The 26,494-nt window shown below is 47.5% G+C and overlaps 1 protein-coding gene across 1 annotated transcript in view; it reads right to left on the bottom strand.

The window, feature by feature from the left end:
- Positions 1-18,370: 18,370 nt before the first annotated feature.
- The window catches only part of LOC114681281 (myosin VIIA and Rab interacting protein), a 198,096-nt gene continuing 189,972 nt past the window's right edge, over positions 18,371-26,494 (bottom strand). Inside the window, 4 exon segments of the mRNA XM_028854725.2 lie at positions 18,371-20,432; positions 22,541-22,659; positions 24,497-24,557; positions 24,652-24,756. Of these exon segments, the coding sequence (XP_028710558.1) occupies positions 20,400-20,432; positions 22,541-22,659; positions 24,497-24,557; positions 24,652-24,756 (318 nt within the window). The 3' untranslated portion in view covers positions 18,371-20,399.

The raw sequence follows: 26,494 nt of genomic DNA, 5'->3' as shown, positions 1-26,494 counted from the left end.
TATGTTAATAAATAAAGTTGCCTGGGGGTCAGAGCTATTAGAGCCATAGCAAGAGTGTGGCGGTGGTGGCACACGCCTTTAATCCCAGTACTTGGTAGAAGAGCTAGGTAGATCTCTGTGTGTTCAGGGATACAGCCAGCATTGGAGACATACGCCTTTAAGACCTGGAGGGCTGTACATACAGGCAGTGATGAGGCAGTCATGTGTTTGGGTTTACAAGCAATGAGAAGGCAGAACAGAAAGACTATTTAAAGACAGACACACAGGAAGTAGGTCTCTTTTGGAGAGGTAGGAGCACCGCAGGAGGAAGGGTAAGACTTTAGCTCTGAGCTCTGACCTCTTGGCTTTCTCTTTTAAATTGGTTCTGTGTTTCTTATTTAATAAGACGGTTGGTTACATCTACAGTAGTTTCTTTTACATCTTGTTTTCAATGAGACTTAAACAGCTAAAGTTTAGAGTTAGGTTTTATAGGGGGCCTGTTGCCTAGTGGTTGACCACGTGTACTGAACAAATAGGTAACTAAATTGCCATCCATCTGTCCAAAGTACAGGGACCAGTGTTTCTGCAGGATCAGGAGACAGTCAGAACCTAGGTCAGTTTCTTTCAGGTGTTTGATACAGGTCTTGTTGTGTTCCTTGGTTGCCTGGAAACTTCAGGGCTCAAGGGATCCTCTGGCCTCCTTCTCCACAGTGTCTGGGACTGCAGGCGCATGCCTTGGAGTCCCACTCTGGGCCTATTTATTTTTCTTTTTTCTTTGAGATAAGTTCTCATTTAGCCCAGGCTGGCCTAGAACCTAGCTGAGGATGGCCTTGAACTCCCGGTCTTCCTCCATGTCCTCAATGCGGAGATTACAGGTATGCACCACCACACCATTTATGCGGTGCTGGGGGTGGAAGCCAGGGCTTCCTGTGTGCGAGTAAGCACTCCACCAACTGAGACCCCAGCCCATTTCCTCGGCTCGTATGCATTGTATGTGACCACTCTCTGGGGGGAGAGTAGGGAGAGATGAGTAGATGGGCTTTGTGTATGTGGGCATTGAATTTTAAAATACTGATAGTGGTGTACAGAAGACCCGAAACTGAGGAAATGAAGTTCAGCTAGTTGTCCCAGTTCTGTAGATTGGGAAATCCATGGTCATGGTGCTGGCAGTGTTGGCGATTTAGAACGTCAGATAACACCTTGAAGGGCATACATTCTTCAAGCAGGAGGAAATCTTCATCCTCACATGACTTCCTTCTCATGACAGAGTTAGTTCTTCCACAGGTCCCGGTCCACATGACCTGAACATTTCCCACCAGCCTCTACCCCAGCACTCCTGCAGTGGCAATGACGTTTCTGGCAGCTGAATCTTGGGTCTGCACCCTAACAGTGATGAACGTGGTGACTAGCGTATCCTCTGGGGGTATCAGCAGATCTCTGCTCTGTAGAGACAGTGTACTTGTGCTCAAAGAATCAATAAGTTTTCTTATTTTCAGTGACTTGTGTGGTGGTATTCTAATTGTACTGAAATGTGATTTTGATTGTATGTTAATAAATAAAGTTGCCTGGGGGTCAGAGCTATTAGAGCCATAGCAAGAGTGTGGTGATGGTGGTGGTGGTGGTGGCGGCGGCGGCGGCGGGGCGGCGGCGGCGGCGGGGCGGCGGCGCATGCCTTTAATCCCATAGATCTCTGTGTGTTCAGGGATACAGCCAGCATTGGAGACATATGCCTTTAAGACCTGGGGGGCTGTACATACAGACAGTGATGAGGCAGTCACATGTTTGGGTTTACAACCAATGAGAAGGCAGAATGACTATGAAAGGACTTACACACAGGGAAATAGCTCTCTTTCGGAGAGCTAGGATCACTGCAGGAGAAAGGGTGAGATTTTTCTGAGCTCTGACCTCCTGGCTTTCTCTTTTACATTGGTTCTGTGTTTCTTATTTAATAAGACGGTTGATTACATCTACAAGCTTGTGCATCTACAAGGAGAGTTTAAACCAAGACAACATGTAACCATGAAGAGAATTTACAGAATCTGGGAGCTTGAAAACATGATAGAGCTAACTCAAGAAATCTGTCGCAAGACCCCTAGGAAATAGCTCTGCTGAGCCCCATCTCAGTCAAGAGAACATGGATGGTGACCACGACACTCAACTTCCGGTCTTCAGGAAAAGGTGGGGCATAGTTAGGAGTCTTGCTCTTCATTCTACCTTCTGTCAGGAGCTGGGAAGGGTCTGAGATTTTCCCAAGTTGTCTTCCCCCAGGTTGATGAAAGTGTGACACTCCTGGGTTAGGACAAATACTCACGATCTGTGTCAAAAGCAGTAAGCTGTAATTCAGTGTCAACACAGTTTGCCTCTGACCAGCAAGTCCTATATGGAAACACGAGTGGGCCTGTGTAGACGTCTCCACATGCAGTGGGCTGCATCACAGGAGAAGAATGCTGCCTGTAGAATCTGTTGGTTTGGAATGAGCAGTAATGAGCATATCCAGTGGGACATGCACCTCATCTCTCAAGACTGCTCTATGTAAACAGGACCCTGAGAAAAGACCAAGGTCAAAAGAGGCCAGAGCCCAGCACTTTTGGCAAACTCAGCTAGAACCTTGTTTGCTCTCCCTCTCTCTCTCCCTGTCTTTCTTTCTCTCTCTAGGGAAAGTTGCTGATCTGATCTTGGAACACTAGATGGGTCATGTTGACCAGTAGACAAGGCCACTGTATGGTCACAGGTCATGTCAGTAAACATGTCTCACCTTTTACCGTCTGTGGTGGTTTGAATAGGAATGGCCCCCATAGACTCGTGTGTTTGAATGCTTGACCCATAGACAGTAGCACTGTTAGGAGGTGTGGCCTTGTTGGAGGAAGTTTGTCACTGTGGAGGCGGGCTTTGAGGTCATATGTGCTCAAGCTATGCCTAGTGATACAGACTCCTTCTGTTGCCTGCAGATCAAGATATAGAACTCTCAGCTTCTTCTCCAGCACTCTGTCTGCCTGCACACTGCCACGCTTCCCAACATGATGATAATGGGCTAAATGTCTGAAGCTGTAAGCCAGCCCAAATGGAATGTTTTCCTTTATAAGAGTTGCTGTGGTCATGGTGTCTTTTCTCAAACATTGTTCAGGAGGAGGGGGGGTAGACCTGAAGCTTCATTTGGGTCCTCTGCCTTTCTCATCTCCCATGGAGTCACGTGGGCTTGTGAGTTAGGCCAGGGCACAGCTCCAGAGGCCTCTCATCTTTGGTTTCCTGCCGCAGCTCAGTCAGCCTACAGGACTGACACGTTTCTTCTCACTGCCGCTGACCCATGAGAAGTCATCACTTTTATGGACCTTGGGGAAAGAGGTAGCTCAGTGACTATGGCTTGAATATACTTGGCCTTGATGCCTTGCTTGTGGGTAGGATTGTTTGTGACAAAGTCTCACAGTTTAGCCTGAGATTGCAGGCAGGTCCTCACCACTCAGGCTTATGGTGTGGAATTTAAGGTTTTAGGCTTATGAGTTAGACCAGGCTTCATGCCCATGGCCAGCCATTAGCACTGGTAATGACTTTTCCTCTCTACAAGCCTGTTTCCTGTGTAGAGAACACAGTACTTCCCACCACAGAGTGCTGTGACAACTGCGAATAGTGTTGTACCTGGAACAGAATCGTTATTTGTTTGAGTCTTTTCTGGAAACTGTATGAGGAGACTCCCAGGAAGTGATTCTGATTCAAGGCTGAGGAGGTTCATGGGGTACCAATATCTTCTACAGAATGTGTACACCATCTCTCTTTCATTCCTGTGAACCTGTGGCTCTCAGGAAATCTCTCTTTTTTTTTGGGGGGGTGGTAAATACTGAAAGATCAGAGAGACAAAGGAACAAGTCACTGCCAAGTCTCACCTCACCAACTCCAAGAGTCCTCTGAGTCCTCAGTCAAAAAGTGCTGAGTTCTCAGCTGAAAGAGCTTCAGCTGAAAAGCCTTTAGTCAAAAGGGCTTTTGTTTCTGTCTCCTCACACCTTATATACCTTTCTTTGCCCAGCCATATCACTTCCTTCCTAGTGCTGGATTAATGGCATGTGTGCTTCCCAAATACTGGTAGCAGAGGTATGAGAACTCAAGTGCTGGGATTAAAGGTGTGTGCCATCATTGCCTGACTCTGTTTCTCTCCTAGACTGAATCAATCTCATGTAGTCCAGGGTAACTTTGAACTCACAGAGATCCAAGTGCTAGGATTAAAGGCGTGTGCCACCACTGTCAGACCTGTGGTGGTATTGTATTCCCAAAATATTGTGTACCCTAATAAACTTATCTGGGGTCAGAGAACAGAAAAGCCACTAGATACTTAAGATAGGCAGTGGTAGCACACGCTTTTAATCCTAGCATTCCAGAGGCAGAAATCCATGTGTTCAAGGATACAGACAGGCATGGTGACTCATCACGCCTTTAATCCCAGAAAGCCAGCCTTTAATCCCAGGGAGTGGTGGTAGAAAGCAGAAAGGTATATAAGGCGTGAGGATCAGAAACTAGAAGCAACTGGCTGGTTAAGCATTTGGCTGGTTAAGCATCTGGCTGGTTAAGCTTTTAGATTTTGAGCAGCACAGTTCAGCTGAGAGCCATTCGGATATAAGGACACAGAGGCTTCCAGTCTGAGGAAACAAGACCAGCTGAGAAGTTGGCCAGGTGAGGTTAGCTGTGGCTTGTTCTGTCTCTCTGACCATCCAGCATTTCACCCCAATACCTGGCCCGGATTTGTTTTTATTAATAAGAACTTTTAAGATTCCTGTTACACTGGCCTCTATGTTTAATCTAGTGGCTTGCTCTGTCTTCTGATCTTCAGGCAGATTTTATTAGGGTATCACCACAGGCCCATCCATTTTCACTGGTGTTGGGTTCCCTTGTTCTGAAAATACATACACTTTTTAAAATAACATACATGTTTGTATTATTAATACAAGTATAGACTATGTGTTGTATACACATTAGCCAAAGATGATTTTTTTGTTTTATGTTTGAGCGGGTAAAACATATGTTACATGTTTTATAGTTTTTCTAGGTTTATTTCTTTATGTCTGTAGTTAGGATTTTCAGGGTTTTTTCTCTATCAAACCTGATCCATTATAGACAATCACTTTGGTTCATTCTAACAAAATTTTTCTTAGAATCATGACAGCTAATGGTGTACAACATAATTGTGTTGGAGGAATCCAGGAAAAGTAGACACTGATGAATAAGAGAAATAAAACCCCTTCACTGTCAGAAATCTGGAGAGCACAGGAAGCCGGGGTCAGTCGCCTGAGGCCGAGTCTGACCGATTGCCACTCTGACTTTTGCTCACTCAGCCATGTGCTCAGCTGGACACATTTCCCCAAAGGTTAAATCATGTCTGTTCTTCACTGATCTTGAGCCCTCCAGATCCATTTCTAGAAGCTGAAAAACCCCTAAACATCTAAAAATAGATGTTCATGGAATCATACTTCTTTACGTGGAAGTGTTTTAAATCTGTTTATTTTATTTATTTATTTATTTTTTTGAGACAGGCTTTCTCTGTGTAACAGCTCTAGTTGTCCTGGAACTTACTTTGTAGATCAGGCTGGCCTCAAACTCACAGAGATCTACCTGCCTCTGCCTCCCGAGTGTTGGAATTACAGGAGTGTGCCACCACCACCAGGCTTTTTTTTTTTTAAAAAAATCAAAAAATCTGATGAAATGTTACTAACTGTAGAGATTTACTTTGAACAAACCTCAAGACCATTGAGTGTCTTGTCTGTATGGTGTGTGTGTGTGTGTGTGTGTGTGTGTGTGTGTGTGTGTGTGTGTACACCTATGTATACAAGCTTCTGGAGGCCAGAGGTTGATGTGGGTGTCCTCAATCCCTCTTCACTTTATTTTGGAGACAGGGTCTCTCACTGAAGCTTCGGCTGGACTGGCTGGCCACCGAGTCCCAGGGACTCCTTCCTGTGTCCCCCCTAGTGTCAGTAATAAGCAGAAGCCATCACACTCAGGTGCATTCTGGGGATGAACTCAGGTCCTCACGCTTGTGCAGCAAGGCCCCGCCACTGCAGCCAGAAATGTAACCGAAGACCAATTCTGAATGCTGGGATAATCGATGCACGGTTAAGCATATTGTGACTGCAGGGAAAGTAAGATTCAGTGAGTAAGGACTGAGTTATTCTGCAGACACGAAAGGGAGAGATTCTCCTGAGCTCAGGTTGGGTAACCTCCAGACCTGAAGGCTTTAGCACATGAAAGCGACACTCTTCCAAACATGAATCCAGCGCCATCTCCAGGAATCTCCTTTTAGTCATTGAGGTTGGAGGGACTAGGGTCTTTTGGAGACCTGGTGACATCCAAGGAGACACTGAGATCCTACATGGGACCCTTGGTCAGCCAGGCCAGGCAGCTTCTCTAAAGCTCCATTTGCACTCATCTCATGCTCCTGGCAAGTCAGGTGGTCTCATTTTGTTAAGACTAAAGCTTTTCTAATGACAGATGTGAACATGGTCCTATCTGAGGAGACCACCTTGCATTCCCCAGTGGGCTGACCAGTGGTGCCAGCTCCAGTCCTCTAGTTACAGATGTGAACATGGTCTATCTGAGGAGACCACCTTGCATTCCCCAGTGGGCTGACCAGTGGTACCAGCTCCAGTCCTCTAGTTACAGATGTGAACATGGTCTATCTGAGGAGACCACCTTGCATTCCCCAGTGGGCTGACCAGTGGTGCCAGCTCTAGTCCTCTAGTTACAGATGTGAACATGGTCTATCTGAGGAGACCACCTTGCATTCCCCAGTGGGCTGACCAGTGGTACCAGCTCCAGTCCTCTAGTTACAGATGTGAACATGGTCTATCTGAGGAGACCACCTTGCATTCCCCAGTGGGCTGACCAGTGGTGCCAGCTCTAGTCCTCTAGTTACAGATGTGAACATGGTCCTATCTGAGGAGACCACCTTGCATTCCCCAGTGGCTGACCAGTGGTCAGCTCCAGTCCTCTAGTTACAGATGTGAACATGGTCTATCTGAGGAGACCACCTTGCATTCCCCAGTGGGCTGACCAGTGGTACCAGCTCCAGTCCTCTAGTTACAGATGTGAACATGGTCTATCTGAGGAGACCACCTTGCATTCCCCAGTGGGCTGACCAATGGTACCAGCTCCAGTCCTCTTGTCGGATGCAAAGCCATTTGATTCTCATTGGTCACTCAGTTTTAATGCTCCTTCCATTTCTTCTTCAATGAGGAAAGTTCCCGGGTCCCCACACAGTATAAACACTGCATGATATATGGTCTTGTATATGTCTGCAAGGGGGGCTGACCTCTTCCTTCAGGATGAAGCAGTGTGCTGGCTAGTTTTAACTTTCAACTTGCTACAGCATACAATCATTGCAATCATGAGGAAAGAGAGGATACCTAGATCAGCGTGGCCCATGGACATGTCTGTCTGGCACTGTCTTCACTGTTAACTAGTGTAGAAGACACACCCCAGATGTGGGCCACACCACTTTATGGGCTAGACCCTGAACTGTGGAAGAATGAGAAAACTACCTGAGCACAAGTGAGCACAAAGGAGCCATTGTCTCTCTCTGCTCTTGACTGTAGACATCATGTGACCTGCAAGGCCCTGACCTCCCTACAGGAACTGACTGTGACCTGGAATTGTAGGCCAAATACATCCTCTGCTCTCCAAGTTGCTTTTGGTCAGGGTTTCATCACAGCAACAGAAGGAATCTAGGACAAGCGGTGACCTCCCTGAGGCTTACATTTGTGCTGATATTCTCAACACCATAATAGCTTCCCGAATTCTTTTCTTAGCCTGTTTTAACAGAAGCTTTGCTATCGATTCTGAGACTTTTTAAAACCTGAGTCACCAATTAGTTTTTGACAATATACAATATACTCACATCAAGCTCTGTCCATCACAGTATGTATTCCCAGACTAATGGGGCCCTTCTGTCTCAAGAACACAAGACTTTGCCCACAGCCACAGTGAGAGGCAAGCTTGCAACCAGCCTGCGGGGCTGTGCCCTCAGGAACTCTGTTCGTGTAAGATTTTTTTATGTACCGTGGGGCTGTGCCCTCAGGAACCTCTGTTTAACCGACTCCATGTGCTTCTTGCTCTGTCAGTCTTAGGCTGCTGGGCCCACATTCCCACCGATTTTAACATAACCCTACTCACTGTTCAACAGATTCATAATGCTGGTGGGACAGCCTTACCCGAGATTCATGTTTTTCTTTAAAAAAATATTACATTTTTAGTGGAATATTTTTATTAATTCATTGGGAATTTCATATATTTTGATGATATTCTCCTGAACCTAGATGCAGGGATTGTGTTTCTGCTGCATCAGTTGGGGCTGGGCAGGCACCTGGCATCCAGTTGTTCTCTCATTTCCATGAGCTGTGACTTTCTCTAATGCTCTTCTTCAGCTACAAAAAGAAGTGTCTTGGATGAGGGGTGAGAGCTAAACTTCCCTGTGGATATAAGGATAAGTATTTAGAATGAAGTTAGAAATAATATTGGTTTAGGAACGTGCTGTGGGATGTTCTGTATGGCAAATGTGTTGCTCTGATTGGTCAATAAATAAAACACTGATTGGCCACTGGCTAGGCAGGAAGTATAGGCGGGACTAACAGAGAGGAGAAAAGAAAGAACAGGAAGGCAGAAGGAGACACTGCCAGCCGCCTCCAGGACAAGCAGCATGAGAAGATGCCGGTAAGCCACGAGCCACGTGGCAAGGTATAGACTTATGGAAATGGGTTGATTTAAGTTATAAGAACAGTTAGCAAGAAGCCTGCCACGGCCATACAGTTTGTAAGCAATATGAGTCTCTGTGTTTACTTGTTTGGGTCTGAGCGGCTATGGGACTGGCGGGTGACAGAGATTTGTTCTGACTGTGGGCCAGGCAGGAGAACTCTAGCTACAGGAACGTGACAGTAGTAGGTTCTTCTCTAGGTTCCCAGCCTAACTAACCATGGGCAGTTGACTGGGCTTACGGTACCAGGCATAAATTCCATCCCACTGATTGGGCCGTAAGTGAAATTAGACAGCTGCTGTCTGCTGCCACAGCGTGAATGCCACGCTGCACCTCTGAAGACATCTTGCTGTGACGGGCACTGTCATGTTTTGCAGGTGTCACAGCTAGGTAGGACTATTGGTTGCTTTTGTCCCTTGGCAGTTTTCACAGAACCTTCTGATATGATGAGTTTATTTTGGCTTACAGTTCCAGAGAGGGACTTCTTAATGATGAAGAAGGTGTGGTAGCAGGCTGCTGGAGCAGGAAGCAGGCAGACCACGCAACACCTAGGGCAAACTAGAAGTGAGGCAAGACTATACACTCTCAGAGGCCATCCCCCAGTGATGTACTTCCTCCAGCAAGGCTCCATGTCCTAAAGGTTCTACCGCCAGCACCCCCAACCAGTGACTAAGTGTTCAGGGACATGAACCTATGGGGGACATTCTCGTTCTCTGCATTCAGGCTGGACAGTGGTGGTACACACCTTTAATCCCAGCAGAAGCAGAGGCAGGCAGATTTCTGAGTTTGAGGCCAGCCTGGTCTACATAGTGACTTCCAGGACAGCCAGGGTGACACAGAGAAACCCTGTCTTGAAAAACAAACAAACAAAAAAACAAACAAAAGGTGGAGGACAGCTGAGGAAACAATGAAGTTGACACCTGCCCTCCACATACACAACACGCACCTTACACTCAAACATCATTAAGGAAGGGAAGCAAAGGCACCCAAAATGTAAATAAAGCTGCTTATCCTTGAAAAATGGGTAGGTTACAGAGAGTGAGGAAACAGGTTAAATGAAAGAACCCCCCCCCCACTTCAGTTCGGCTCAGACTGATCCCTTAGGACAACAGGCTTTGTAAATAGTAATGCCCCCTGAGCAGCATCAGGAGACTGCACAGAGCTGCCAGGAACAGCAGTGGGCTGCGGCGATGCCATGCTTCCTGGCCTGTGGTGCCAAAGTAAACGAGCCTCCAGGCAGTACTGCAGACATTAGCTTTTGAAGCATTTTTCTTGGTAACCATAGAAAGGGATTTCATCTGGCTTTTTCTTACAGATAATGACGAGTGAAGACCTTTGACTTCTTAGAAATCATGTGCATCTGTCAAAACTACGCAGCCACAAAAGCCAGATCTGGCTTTTCAAAGCAAGCACATTATTTTCTATGTAATTGCTGTAATTCTCTGTGGGAACATCACTGACCCATTCGCAGAAGAAACAGATGGAGGGAGCCTGTCTTCGTTCATGAGCGAGAATGCTGTAAACAAAGAAGTTATTTAGTGTAAGCTCAGTAAGCATTGTAGAGCTGGGTGTTAAGAAGCGAGCAAAGGCTGTAGGAAGTCCGTGGTCTTTAGTTACACAGAAGGACAATTTTAGAAGTCTTCACAGTATGTATTAAGAAGCACAGAGGATCTGGGGAGATGGTTCAGTAGTTAAGAGCACCTGCTGTTTTTCCAGAGGACCTGAGTTTAGTTTCCAGTTCCCATGTTCAGTGGCTTCAGTGGATCCAACATCCTATTCTGGCCTCCATGGGCACCTGTATGCATGTGTACACACACAGATACATACACGTACGCTAAATAAGAATAAAATAAATCTAAAAATAGTATAGAAGAGCTGAGAAGATGGCTCATTGGGTAAAGTACCTCTAAACTCATGCACACAGACATATGCGTACACACACACACACACACACACACACACACCTCCCTCATTCCTATACCCATGCAGTTAAGAACTTAAGATATGACCTACACTATCACAATCAAAGACAGTGCACAAGCTCTCCCACTGGGAAGAGAATCCGCAAACCTCAACTGGAAGGGAACAAAGACCACCATGAAGGAGGCAGGAGAGAACACAGAAGCCAACAGGACAACCCAGAGATGTGACTTTGAGCCATGGGACACAGATCTGTGACCCTTGAGCCTGTCTCTCGGCAATATGGCCACCAAGTGCTGACTGTGAGTCTCTCTCCTCAGAGCATGAAAACATTGCTTACTGGGTGGCTTGTCTCTTTTCCTGAAACTTTCCACATGTCTAGTGCCAGGAGTGTGCTTTGCGGTTCTAATCATATTGAATTCAGAGAATGAGCACCTGTTATAATACGTGGAGAGGTGCACCTCTCAGTCCCAGGATCACTTGCTGTGACCCTCTGTTGGTCTTTCTCCTTCCCTCCATTCCCTTCTCTCTTCCCCCAATGAACTTTCTAATGGATACCATGCCTACATGATAACTTTCCACTGTGTCACAGCCCACCGCCATCTGCATGGCATGTCTCCCTCTCCCACGGGGGTACCTTGGCCCAACCCACCACGGCCTCCCCGAGTGCTGTTCCATGACAACACCTCCCTTTTCTGCTGCCCAGGGCTCTGCGACCTTCCCCTCTTTGATGTCTTTGTGTCATGAAGTGTTGGCCTTTCCTGAGACTGCGGAGAGGAGTGGAAACCACTGCACATCGGTATAAGCCCACAGACTTCTGGGAAGGCCCAGGGCTCCAGAGGAAGCAGAACTTGTATTTCAACCATAGCAGATTTGGGTCTGGATTTTGAGTGGCTTGGCGCACTCATACCCAGTCATTGGCATTACTCATGGAGTCTCCCGAGCTAGGAAGGGTTTGGGGACCATTGCAGAGGAGGTGATATCTGTAAAAGATGAGGAGGAGCTGCCTGCCACCGTGGTGCACACCTTTAATCCCGGCCCTCGGGAAGCAGGGGCAGGCGGATCTCTGTGAGTTCAAGACCAGCCTGGTCTACAGAGCGAGATCCAGGACAGCCAGGGCTACGCAGAGAAACCCTGTCTCAAAAAAAGAAACAAAGAGATGAGTAGGGATTTTCAAGGTTACACCAAGTCATTTCAAGACAGTACCTTGAGAGGATGCAAAGTCGAGAAAGCCCCTCCCTTGGTTTGAGGCCCTCAGTGGGTGAAGGGAGTCCTACCAGAGGAAGTCACTTGAAAATGCTATGGTGCCACAGCCCCGCTTTCCCAGTGTTTGCAGTGCCTGCTCCAACCAAAGTTAGATGTGCATCTTCAGCATTAGCCAAAAAGTCCATTTACCCTGCCATCAAGGTCGGAGTGGAGGCCAGGAGACCAGAAGGGGGACTGACTCCCTCATCTTCAGACCGTTCGATAACGCATGGGCACCAAGCTGATGAATGCCCAGTGACATCGGCAGAAGGGACTATGTCCACACAATCAGCATCTCAACATCCAGGGAGAAGAGGAGAATCGCTATGGATGTGGGACATGCAGTGACAGCATCATTTAAAGAGAAAGAGCCTCTGTTCTTTACTGCTGTGATATCATCAGCCAGGAGGCCCCCACCACAGCCAAGCCATCCCCACCTCGTGAGCGTGTGCACACGGAGGCCAGAGGCTGACGTCTGGTTCTTCTTCAGTTGATCTCTGTCTTGCTTTTAAACACAGCATTTTTCTAAAAATTTAATTTTATGTGTGTGGTGTATATATGTGCACCATGTACATGCAGGTGCCTGTAGAGGTCAGAAGAGGACCAGGGATTCCCTGAAAGTGGAGTTTCATGTAATTGTGAACCTCTGAGGTGGGTGCTGGGAACGGAACCTGGGTCTTCTGCAAGAGCATCAAGTGTTCCTAACCACTGAGCCATCTCTCCAGCTCCTCCACCTTATTTTTTGGGATAGTCTCTTGCTGAACCTGAGCTTGCTGATTAGATAGACTGGCCAACAATCCCAGGGCCCTGCTGGTCTCTGCCTTCCCAGCACTGGGACTCGCCATTGTGTCTTTTGATATGGGTGCTGGGACCTGAACTCAGATCCTCACCCTTGTGTGGAAAGTACTTTACCCAAAGAGCTGTCTTCGTGTCTCAGGTATTTTGTTACAGCAACGGTAAGAGAAAAAGACCAGGAGAGTTGCTTGTCCTTAGTCCCAGAGAGCACACAGAAAGGGGCGATCCCTTGTTTGCCTAGTTGTCAGTCTAGTCACATGGCCAGAAGTAACCCCAGGCTAGAGCCAAAGCCACCACAGCCACCCCAGATTCCACTTTCTCTCCAGGGTCTGTGCAGGACAAATGGAACCCAGTCCCTCAAGATCTTGGGCCAGTGCAAGCTGTGTGAACACACACATGCATGCATCCTGGAAGCAATCTCAGGATTCCTCTCGGGGAGAGGGATGTAAGAGAGGAAAGAGACAAAACTCACAAAAGAACCACACAGAACAGATCATTTCCTGGTGGCCCCTGAAGAACTCTGTAGAACTCTGATGCTCAAAGTGTGGCCAGTAGCTCTGACACAGCCCAGAAGCAAGCTAGAAACAGTGTCAAATCAGAATGTTCATGCACAAGTTAGCCTTCAGTCTTTCATCTTTACCAGACAGGACAGCTCTGAGAGAAAACATATTTCTTTCCTTGTATTTAAAGACCTACGTCCCACGAAACTGGACCCTTTTGATCACCTCTTTGCTGTTTCCAAAGCGTGAAGTGGATAGTCATGTTTCCGACCCCCTGGAAAGAAAGTCAGTCCTGTTTACCTGTGCTGTATTATAACCCCAGTGCAGTTACTGAGACAGAAGGCTGACACAGCCAACTGCTCTGCAAAATGCAAATTTTGTACGGGAAACACTTCCCCTGGGAGAAAACAGAGCGGCTGTCAGGGAGAGCTATTTTTAAAGGGGCCAAATGCTCCAGCACGACAGTGATTTATCAAAAACCTCAATGACAAAGACTCTTTGTGAAAGATCAACACACACAGAGTGAAAAAGGAGAGGAACTGTGAAATATCGAAACCCAAGAGCTCTGTGGTCTTCTTCTACTTTATACTGATGTACGTACGTACGACCCTGTTGGTGACTTTTTTCACCACAGTGACAAAAGCAGGTGAGGGAAACGGGGTTATTCCAGCTCCTAGTTTGAGGGTCCAGTCCATGACAGCAGAGGAGGCCGATACAGGAATGAGCAGAGAGAGATGAATGCTCGTGCCCAGCTCACTGTCTCCTTTCTATTCACCCAGGACCCCAGCCCACGGGACGGTGGCACCATGATTCGGGTGTTCTTACTTCGGTTAACCATCTTAGAGACTCAGCTCTCAGACACACCCAGAGGTCGTCAGGACACTGATTCTCGACAGATTTTTCTGATTTGAAGAGGAAATGGGAAGGGTTTGGCATAAGCATTTGGTAGCTATGGTTACCAGGATCCTGCTAAAGTGTTTCTCGTGAATTATTTCCTGTAAGGTCCTGGCAGCATAAGGAAGCCACTTAGAATGTGACTTTACAGGTGAGCTGACCAACCACAGTACAGCAAAAGTCTGAGTAGCGACTAGATACTTCTGGAACCTTCTAGATGCCCTGAACTCTGGTTCACAGTTGTCATGGCAAATAGAGCACTTATTTTTCAGGAGAAAAATCTTTATGTTGTGTCTGAATAACCTAGGAAACAAGAAGAGCCATGTCTTTCTTAGGGATGCAAATGCTTGCCATTCTGTCTCCTGAGAGGGGTATCTCAGGTACATAGGTTGGTGTGTGTGTGTGTGTGTGTGTGTGTGTGTGTGTGTGTGTGTGTGTGTATGTGTGTGTTCCAACTTGACAAAATGGGTCAGGGAGTCCCAAACTGACATTCTAAAAACAGGATCTCCTAGTTAGCTTTCTGTTGTTGTGATAAACACCAGGACCAAAATCAGCTTTGGGAGGAGAGGGTTTATTTCCCCTTACAGCCTACAGTCCATCATGAAGGGAAGTCGGGGAGGAGCTCAAGGCGGGAACCCGGAGGCAGGAACTGAAGCAGAGGCCAGGGAGGAGTGCTGCTCGTTGGCTTGCTCCCCATGGGTTGCTCACTTTTCTTTCTTATAGAACCCAGGACCACCAACCCAGGTGGGCTGTGCCCTCCCATAGCAACCATTAACCTCCGTCCCGCAGGCATGCTTGAGGGCCATCTGATGGAAGCGTTTTCTCAATTGAGGCTTCTCCTTCCCAGGTGACCCTACTGTGTCAGGCAGACAGAGAACTAACTGGCACACGAGGGTTGGCAGAATGGACAAGACACACTCAAGAAGAGGGCTCAGAGGAGCCTCAGAAGGCTTGCTAGAGGAGGGTGTTCTTGTCAACGTTCCACACCGCTTCTCTTGTTCTTTCTTAAGTGTGTATGTGTGTGTTCACACGTGTGCACAGGGGAACAGGACAGTCACAGGTGTCACCCTTCGGAATGGCATCCACCTCTTCTGAGGACTCTCATTGGCCTAGTGCTCACCCATCAGGCTAGGCCAGCTGGCCAGTGAGCCCTGGGAATCTACCTGTTTCTAGCTTCCCAGAGTTGGATTACAGGTGTGTGCCTCCACGCCTGGCATTTTTATGTGGGCTCTGGGAACTGAACTCAAGTTCTGGTATTTGTAAGGTGCATTACCAACTGAGCCAGAGACATCCCCCTAGATCTATCACCGTGTTTTAACCACTTTCAACGTTTTTCTATATTCATATATACTAAGAAGCCAGGCATGGTGACACACACTTATAACCCCAGCACTCAGGAGGCAGAGGAAGGCAGATCTCTGAGAGTTTAAAGTTAGCCTGATCTCCCTAGTGAGTTCCAGGCCAGTCAGGGCTGCATAGTGAGACCCATGTCCCAGATATATGTAAAGGTGTCATTTCAGCCAGATGGGGATGACCCCGTGATCTGTTCCAGGAGCTGTTCCAGGCCCAGGAAGCACTGTGCTGTTCTCCTGCCTTGGGCTCTCCATTTTCCTCATACCAAATGGTGTTGCTATGACCCCCTCACTGTTGTAAGGATTCCCTGATGGTGGTACGAGGACTCAGCTGTAACATTTAGTGACATATCTCCCCTTTCCTCTGACTCCCTTCCCAGCTTTCCCTGGTCCTCTAGTTGGAACCTTAAACCCAGGACCCCAAAGTCCCTGGGGCTCGTGTTTGAGGGATGCCTGCATCATCCCACCTTTAGGTTTTCCACTGGCAAACTGTGTGCCGGTGTGCTTTCCATCACTGTAGGAAACACTGTGACCAAAAGCAACTTGGTTTGTTGGGCTTACATGGACATGGGTCATAGTCCATCCGTGAAGGAAGTCAGGGCGGGACTCAAGCAGGAGCAGGGACCATGGAGGAGGACTACTCACCAGCTTGCTCAGCCTGCTTCCTTCTACATCCCAGGACAGTCTGCCCCGGGGTGGCACCACCCACAGGAGGCTGGACCCTCACACATCATCGATGAAGGATGTGCCTCACAATTTTGCCTACAGGCCAATCTGATGGAGGCATTCTCCCAACTGAGGGCCACTCTCCCAGATGACCCTAGCTTGTGTCAAGATGGTGGTGTGATTGGGTGGGACCTGTTCTGTACCTCCACTCCAGCAGCATCTGCCGTGTGAGCTTTCAGAAGAGAATGCCCTTGACCCTACCTCATCAGTGTTTCCACCCACACCAGTTGGGAAAAGGCATCTAATTTAACCATGTGCTTCAAGACAGGCTCACGATGAGCTGAAGCACTCTGGTTAGTCTCAAAGGTGTATGAATAAAATGTTACCTGTGTCAATGAGAGGGCCTCAAAACTAAGTGTTTGGTTGGGTTGGTGGCCCATGAAGGATACGTCTTCTTTCCAATCTCTTTGCCTAGCAGTGCAATTAGGTATGGGGACGAAAGGGCTGTTTGCCCAAGTGTCACTGAAATCCCCGCTCCTCAGTTTTCTAGCTCTTCTGACCATCAGTTTCCATGTGTGAAAGGAGAATGGGGTGAGTAGCCCTCACCACAGGAAGTGGTTCATAGTCTCTCATTGTTTCCATCGAGCTGTTACGTCCCAGGTGCAGTAAAGCTTTTGAAGTCAGTTGGGTCCCTTCCTTTTCTTCCTCCATCAATGGCCTTAAAAGCATCATCCAGGGATTCACAGTATCAGCACCACACTGGGATGCTGTTGGAGGTGTAAATGAGAGACATTAGGGTGGGCCAGTTTGGACACCCCCCCCCAGGGGATGCTAAGCACATCTGAGGGTGTCTACTGCATGACTTTTCCTCAGATAGAGCGGTGACAGACCCACAGCACCAGCTTGGTGACTCCATGAGATTATTGGGGGCACTCGTTAGAACATGGGTGAGAGGTTACTTATAGAAGCATGATTGACTCAAAGCAGGTGCATCACCAAGAAGATCCACCCCATCCTGGTGACAGCTGAGAAAGCTGCATGTTTGGTACTCTATACTACCTGTAGGCAGCTCCACGGAAGAATCTCCTCTTTCCCAGCAACAGTTTATAGCTTATGTAACTAGAGGAGCCTTGTGAATCTTGCATGTTTCTCGACACATGAAGCTTTCTGCTCCTTCCAGAAAGGTCCACCCTTGAGGAAACAGCCATATTACAGCAGTGCTCTATGGACCTTGGGTTGACAAGGCTGTTGGCTTTTGTATTTCTATATACTTGTTTCTTCCAGATTAATAGAGGGTTTCTATTTCCATTTGTGGATGGCAGGAACCAATGTCTGGCTTGGGTGTTATGGGCATACCAGGATGTTGCAACCTCCTAAGCCTGAAAAAGGGTGGGTGTGACAGTTTGAATGTAATTGGCCCCCATAAGCTCATAGGGAGGGGCAGTATTAGGAGGTGTGGCTTTATTGCAATAGGTATGGCCTTGTTGGAGGAAGTGTGTCACTATAGGGGTGGGCTTTGAGGTCTCATATATGCTCAAGCCACACCCAGTGTCCCAGTAGGGAGTCCCTATTGCCTGCAAGTCAAGATGTAGGACACTGGGCTATCTCTCCAGCACCGTGTCTGCCTGCACACCACCATGTCGCACCATGATGATAGTGGACTAAACCTCTGAACTGTAAGCCACCCCAATGAAATGTTTTTCCTTTATAAGAGGTGCCGTGGTCATGGTGTCTCTTCACAGCAACAGAAACCCTAAGACAGTGGGGGAGTGACTATCCACAACGTCTACGAAGCAGGTAAGGAACTCCCTACTGACATCTGAGTCCAAGGTCTAACCAACTCAGGGTTCTTATCCTCAGCATTGTGGAAAGTCTGGGCTGGACTGCTCTTTGCTGTGGGTGTCACCCTGTACAGTGTATGGTGCTTGGGAGCACTCTGCTACAGGTAGCAGAATCTTCTGGTTGCCTTAGTGAAAGCGTCCACGTGGGCTGGGGAGGTGGCTGTGTCAGCAAAGTACTTGTTCAGGTGTGAAAATCTGAGTTCAGATTCCCCACGCCCAAGAAAAGCAAAAAGCCAATGTGCAGGTGCACCCCTGTAACGTGCAGGTGCACCCCTGTAACGTGCAGGTGTACTCCTGTAATCCCAGCCCTGGGAAACTGCCTTGTTTCAACTATGGAGAGAGAATCAACTTGGTCAGACGGCTGTGTGTAGTAAAACTCAAAGGCAAGCAGGGACACAGACTCCTAGACATTCTAACCAAAATAAGCAAATAAATAAAAATCACACACGCAGATGATTTTCATAAGTGACTTTTACTGCTCGGTCGTGGTCGTTTCTTTTGACAGTGATTCTTGGCCGAGTGTGTGAGACATGAAGGCATAACCCCGAGAGGCCATCAGAGATAGTATCCTTTCTGTCCTCATTTTCTTAAACCATCAAAATATTTCATTTATAAAAATTAATCTAAATATAAATATTGACACTAAAGATCAAAATCACTGGATGACAAAATAATTTTCTGGAACTATAGCATGTTTATGGTTTAAATAGTAAATTAAATCTTTGTACTTATTTGGCACAAGGAAACCTTTAAAAAAGTTCAGATGCCATAGAACAGGCTTTTTCTTCATTATTAGTATTATTTTTTGCAAGGCTTACAGAGTACACGCTTTTTTTTTTTTTTTTCAAAAGAAAACTGAGTATTTGAACACTGTTAGCACAAAGGCAGTCTCATGCCTCCTAAGAAAAACATCCTGTTTGGAAGTCAGATCTTTTTGTTGTGTTTTCATTTTGTTTTAGTGTGAACCACACCCACAGGATAAAATGCCAAAGGTTTACTATTTCCATGGAGTCCTTTCTCTGGGGAGATACATACAGCAGCAGGAGCATTATGGAAATACGAGGACCCCCATCAGCAGTAATGGCACACGCACAGTGCAGGGATGGCAGTTAAATCAAGCCTGGGGATGCACACAAGAACATGGGGGTGAAAACAGAGCTGGACTTTTGGGGGACAGGGGCATTCCAGTTAGAACCAGCTCACACATATGGCTTCAGCAAGTTCAGTGGTCTGACCCTGGGTTTGGATTCTGGAAAACCCATATGCCTACCAGAGAGGGACACTAGACAAAATTGAGAACATTGTCTTCTCCAGAGCCAGCACCTAATGGTCACTCATTGCCCTGCTCACCGCCTCACAATCCCTCCTTTGGCCCCCAACCCCACCATACTCCATGATTCAGAATATCCTGGAAGCCAACATTAAAAACAGGCTACAAGTACCCAGTGAGTGCAGCAGAGTGTTAAGTTCCACTACACTTCGGACCCTCATGCGTTTAGGCCAGCCTCTCCCCGGAACAGACCGTGAATGTGCGCCAGGATCACCTCTTGCTTCCCTCACAGTTCACACTACTTTTCTCTAAGGTGGTTTCCTAACCACCTCCACCATTGCTGTTGAACGTGAATCTCGCTGAACCCGGTGGGAAACGTATTTCGGAGAATAGAGCACTTTCCTTGTGTAGTTCTATTTTGCAATAGTTCATTTACCCAAATCTCATTTCAATGTCAGTCATGACCAAGCCACATCACACTGACGCTGAACAGTGTCCTGAAAGTTAGACTAATAATGACATTGCTTAGGCCCCTCTCCCCCTGAGTAAATCCATGCAAGAACCCCAAATACAAAATGAGACATGGTTTCAAAGAGACCTGGGTATGGCCCGGGGGGATCAGAGCTTTTCATTTTGTGACTGCCGATTGCTAAGCCATGAGAAGGACAGTGATGGGGGTGGGGGCTGGGAGCCTCGCTGGAGGTGGCTGAGCATTTCCCAATGGAATTGTTTCCAGTGCCCCCTGTTCTTAGCAGCTGTTAGGAGATGATAAACAAGAGTGAGCAAGGATAACAACCCCCTCCTTCCTCCTTCCCCGAAGCTCCTCCTCTCCAACAGTTTTCCACTGGATGAACTGTTGATGGAGATAAAAGAGATTAAAACACACAGAGATGGTGAAGACAAGACACAGGAGCAAATTAAACAGGCACAATGCATCTTTTGAACACAGAGCTCTGCTATTGGAAGCCAGCGTCTGGATATTCGGTCTCAGATTCCCCTGGGAGCCTAAGGCAGAGAGTGGGCGAGACCTCAGCGTTGCAGACTGAGATGGCCTTCTGGGTGAGGTATCAAGGCAGCCCTGTGCCGCAGTGCACTGGGGCCTCCCCAGGCCCTCGCCTCACTGGAAATCCACACAGTACTCGATGGCTGTTGGGTCAAGGCACTGTCGTGTACGGCCGGAGGCAGTGGGTCACTGGCTGTGGAGTTCCGAGGTTAGTACATCACAGCCGACTCCAGAACAGGCTCCTGAATGAAGCAAGATGGAAACACTGTCACCAGCTACCTCCAAACTGATCATGTCTGGGACATGGTTACAGGGATGACTGGACACTTTCTTTCTCCCGGGATTTACTGAGGTTTTCTATTTGCAAACTGATTCTTAGGAAGCAGATTTTCTGTTATGTACTTAAGTATTTTCTGTGATGGGTAGATGGATATTTAAGCATCTTAACCAACGCTCAATGTTCACATCACTCAGTTCTCTAATTGGCATTTATTTCTGGAAAGGCAATAAGGGAGCTGTTAACTCACCAACCATAACCCAGCAAACTGCTTTTCCACCACCAAGGCAGGCTCCGAACTCGCCTACGTCTACTTCAGGCAAATGGACATGCCCTTCTCCACTATCTCTGATCTCTCTCTCTCCCCTTTCTTCTTTCTTTCCTTTTTTTTTTTTTTTTTTTTTTTTTTTTTTTTTGTTTTTCAAGACAGAGTTTCTCTGTGTAGCCCTGGCTGTCTGGAACTCACTCTGTAGACCAGGCTGGCCTCAAACTCACAGAGATCCACTTGCCTCTGCCTCCCAAGGCTGGGATTAAAGGCATACACTACCACCTGGCTTAATTTTTTTTAAGGCTTTTTGAAGTTATGGCCAGTAGCAAGATGACTGAACTTTGAAAGGTCAGGGGTCACAGGTGACCAGTAAAGGAAAGGCAATGAGGACTGAGGTTCCTTGTGGCCATCAAGACAGTAATGTGTGGTTCAAAGGGTAGACCTCATATCATACTATCACCTGGTGCTTCTGTACTCAGAGTGGATCAGGAGGGGGATGATGAGGATGGGAGAGGCAGAGGGTGCCTAGACAGCAGCAGGTAGGTGTGTCCTATCCCTCTGGCCATTCCACACAGGATCTGCCATCAGCAAGGCACATACTCTGGACATGCCTGGGTCAGACATCTCTTCCAATGTACTGTACTGTTTTCTGAACTTCTGATGCACATATTGCTGTTAACTGTTTTGAGACTGTGTCTGGCAGATCTGGCGTTCACTGTGTAGCCAGGTTGGTGTTGAGTTTACAACGATCCTCTTATTTCATCTTCCCTCATGTTGAGATTGCATATGTAAGCCACCATAACCCAGCTGCAAATTGTGTTTTTATATTCATTGATGAATTGATTATTTAACTTAAAGATCACGCATACACACACACACACACACACACACACACACACACACACACACACACACACACAAATTCAAATGCTTACATAAGCCTGGGCTGTAGGCAAACCTGTAGGGTGTTTTCTTAATTAGCATTGATGGAGGAAGACCCACCTCATTTTCAGCGGTGCCATCCCGGGGCTGTCCTGGGTTCTATAGGAAAGCAGGCTGAGCAAGCCAATAAGCAGCACCCCTCCATGGCCTCTGCATCAGCTCCTGCCTCCAGGTTCCTGCCCAGTTTGAGTTCCTGCCTTTGTTTCCATCAGCAGACTGTGACTCAGGATATGTAAGCCACATAAAACCCTTTTCTCCCTGAGTTGCTTTGGACATGGAGTTTCATCACAGCAATAGTAACCCTAACTACAACCCTCCATGAGCCATGTTATCGGCCAGTGTCTGGCTGTGTAACTGAGGCTCGCCTGGACTTCATCATGAAGCCCTGTCTGGCCCCAAATTCACAGCAATGCTCCTGCCTTAGCCTCCCTAATGATGAGATTACAGACATAAGCCACCCCACCTAGCTGCAAATGTTTTCACACAAACACTCCGTTAGCCCTTCCTGTGTGACCCCCTAGAGTCTGTGACGTTTCCCTCTCTCCTGTCCTTTGTCATTTGGGGGCAGCTGCTGACTCTACTTAGGAAAAGCCATTCGCGACTAACAGAAATTTTCAAATGCACTCGGACCATTTTGGAGTAAAAGCCCTTACCCAGCTCCCAGGCCCGCACACTTGCATTTCCATCATATCGTAGCTGGTTCTTAGAATGAGCCAGGTAGAGGTGCATCTGAGACAACAGGCTCAGCTTAAGGAGCCAGCAGTGCCAGACCTGGTGGCACAGCTGAGGATGGAGGGACCGGTGTGACGGGCACAGGAAAGCAGGGGCCGTCATGTGGCACGACAGTACGAGATAGTATTTACCATCAAGTCCTTGGTACCACCTTCGCTTTCCGAGGGCCTGCTTGTGGAGAAGCCTTGTAGAAGGAAGTTACGGTTAAATGTTCTCACGGCGGCCACAGCGGATGCTTCCATTTTTTCAGCTAGAAAGGAAACAATAAGAATTAGGTGCGGGAGATGGCTCAGTCGAGGGGGGTTGGCTTCATTTCCCCAAGAATAACTCATTCATTAAAGCACTCTGACTTGGCCTGCACACTTTCCAGTCCTTTGTCTTCCCTCTACCCTCAGCACTTCCTGGAATCTCCTCACAAACATGCATCCATGTTCGAAGGTTCGCTTCTGGGGGACCCAAGTCAAGACAGGTAAGAACGGAGGGAGGAAGGCTTGCCGTGCCTGAGTCTGGATCCCAGCACCCACACAAAATACTTATAATCCAGGTGCTGTGTGTGTGTTGGGGGGGAGTATGGGGGACAGGATGGCAGAGGCCCCGGGGCACTGCTGGGGGTTACTGGTTACCAGCCTAGCTCCGCACACACTCATACACAAGTACATTCACACACTCATTTACATGAAAAGCTCACACATAAACAAAACACACCTCAAGTTCACATATGCTCACACACAAAATACACATGCACCCTCACATTCACACACAATCACTCATGCATACACACACTCAAACACAGACACACACACAGATACACACACAAACTTGAGCATACATTTAGACCTCCACTCATGAACACAGTCACATTCACAAACTTAGATTCATACACGCTCATAAACACACTCTCAAACAAATATATATACACACTCAACACTCAGAAGTGCATTCACATCGACATACTCACTTTCACAGCCTCATACTCAAACTGGCAGAAACTCCCACATTCACACACTCACATGGTACTCTTGTATACACAGACACACACCAACACATTCATACTTTCACATTCACACTTATGCACACACCCTCACTTATATACACACTGTGACACACCAAGTCCATCCCCACACTCAGACACATATGCACACACCTGCCACATACCCAGATACCTCCATACTTATGTGGCCAACACTTTTAAACACACAATCTCACCTAAACACAATTACTCACACACAGCTTTACAGATACACACAAAAAAATAAGCTCTCACACACTAATGCACTAATTCACCCCACACATGTTCAAACACATTCACAATGCACTCACTCATATGCCCACACACTCAAACACTCTCAGACTCACATGCACACCCATATCCCCAACAGACCACACTCACACTTCATATCCTCTCACACCCCTTACATACACACACTCATACAAAATCACACATACATTCACATGTTCAAATACCCGACACCCATGCATACCTTCACACATACGCTAAGATAATCACACACACACACACATACATACACGTACAATCACACACATTCTCATACTATCTCCATACTCACATTGCCACATGTTCATACTCTCATACAAAGACATACATGTACTCACACACTTCATATACTCTCCCATAGACACATCAATACATATACTCACTCATCTATAACCTCATTCATATACATACCCACACTCAGCTGCACATGAGCCCCCACACTCTCACATGTACATCCACATTCAGCCATACACCTTCACATTCATACACGCGCACACACAGACTCACACATCTCACCCTCATACACATACTCTCACAAATACACGCTCGCACCCTCATCCTCTCTGACCCCCACACTTTCACACACACACTTGCTCACACAGGCACACAGTGACACCATCTCTTTCACATCCATTCACACTCACTCAGACTCATCTATTCTCATGCACACCCTATCACACACCCACAAGGAAGACAGAGGGAGAACGATCCTTGGGGAGAGGGTACACTGGATCTGGTCCTCACACTTGCTCACACACAGGGCTCTGAGCGCTTTCCATGACTCAAGCTTGGTGCTTTAAGTGCAGCATACCTTTCACAGGAGGAGCAGGCAGTTTCCTCCTCTGCTGCCTCGATGTGTCTATCGTTTGTACCTACAAACAAACACAGCCTTCAGTAAAGCTCTGTAGACGCTGTACTTGCAATTTCCAGGTCCTGGAATCTTCTAATGTGGGAGGAAGGACAGACCTGACTCCTCTGCTTCTGATCCCGTCGTCTTGTGAGACGCACACAGGGTGCTATGTTCAAGCCAGCGATGGTCAGGGCTGAAATCCGGCTCTCGATGTCAGAAATCTTCAGGCAACAGGAGGGCAGGGTCAGTAAATACAGACAGGAAGGAAGAATCTTGGTCAAGGTGTTACGAACTTCCAAAGAACAAGCCTGCTTTGATGTATGCTCATTCAAACATTCAATTGTTTTTCTTTTTGAGACAAAGTCTCATGCATCCCAGACTCGCCTGGAACTTGCTATGTAGTTGAGGATGACTTGAACTCCTGATCCCCCTGCCTCCATGCCCTAAGTGCTAGGAATACAGACATGGGCCACAGCACCTGGCCCTTTCAGTCAACGTCTACCTATCTAGTGCTGTAAGGAAAAAACAAAACACAAGAAATGCATAAATTTAAGTTTCTAGTTTCACAGTTCTAGAACATGTCAACAGCCCTGTTAGAGTATGCACAGGGATAAATTGAAGGCCTGGAGCATGGCAATGTTGGCCCAGAGCCACCTAGGTCTGAGTGGCCAGGATGTCTTCTGTGGGTTAGAATAAGAGTTGAGTTTGTTCTGCAGAGTCCTGGACCTTGGTCCTCAGGGAGGTACTGCTGAGGTGATTTAAAAACTTCAAAAAGTGAGACCCACAGTTGTGCAGCCGTGCATGAACGTCATGGGAGTAACTACCTACCTTCTGGCTGGATGTAAGGCCTGCCCCACAGGTGGAACTCAACACCTTGTTCTGTAAGTCCGCCCAAACACCCGTGGCTGGGGAGGTCCCAGGCCCCAGGGGAGAACCTGCTTGCTAACTGGACGCAGGTGTCAACTGCCTTCTACACACCCATCTGCATCCATAGCTACTCCACCTTCCGTCTCTCATCAAAGAAGCTTCTGTGTGCTGTGGTCAGTGGCTAATGTAGAGTCATGGCTGGCCAAAGTGAAGAGCAGGTGACTCTGGAGTGCTCCACCCTAAATGGGATGTCTGTATCACACTGCCCACACCCCCACTCAGGGACACTGCAGAAGAGGGTGGGAAGAGTCTCTGGCCTGGCTGTTTATGAGACAGAATCTCTCACTGGCTTGGAGCCAGACAATTTACTCAGGCTGGCTGGCCAGCAAGCCTCAGGCTCTCTACCTCCTGGCCCTACCTCCCAGGTCTCTACCCAGGGTCTCAAGCCTGGCTCTGCCTCCTCAAGAGTGAGATTACAAGAATTTATCACCATGCCAGGCATTTTCTTTCATATTTTTAAACTGGGATCTGGGGACAGGAACCAGGGCCTCGTGTTTGCAAGACAAGTACTTCACCAATTGTGCTGTGCCATCTCCTCAGGCCTGGCCAGGACGCAGTGTTAAGGTATAAGAACAAAGCCGGGCAGTGGTGGCACATGCCTTAATCCCAGCACTCAGAAGGCAGAGGCAGGCAGATCTGTGAGTTCAAGGCCAGCCTGGTCTATAGAGTGAGTTCTAGGCCAGCCAGGGATACACAGAGAAACCCTGTCTTGAAAAACAAAACAAATAAAAAAAAGTAAAGACAGTACCGATATTAGGGATATGGATGAAACTCCTGCTGTTTCTCTCTTTTTAAATAATTTACTTACGTATTTATAAAGTGCATATGGGGCACACATGCTACAGCACATGTGTAAGTCAGAGAACAACTTTCCTGGATTGTTTCTCTGGTTCCTCCCTTCTATCTCTACACAGAGTTTCTGTGGGAGACGACTCAGGTTTCCAGGCCTGTGTGGTTAGTGCCCTTCTGTGCTGAGCCATACTGCTGCCCTGCCCCACCCCACCCCTAGGCCTAGAGAAACACATGGACCTC

Source organism: Peromyscus leucopus, chromosome 7, assembly GCF_004664715.2.
Source record: "Peromyscus leucopus breed LL Stock chromosome 7, UCI_PerLeu_2.1, whole genome shotgun sequence".
NCBI lineage: Eukaryota > Metazoa > Chordata > Mammalia > Rodentia > Cricetidae > Peromyscus > Peromyscus leucopus.
This window is presented reverse-complemented; position numbering and strand designations above follow the sequence as displayed.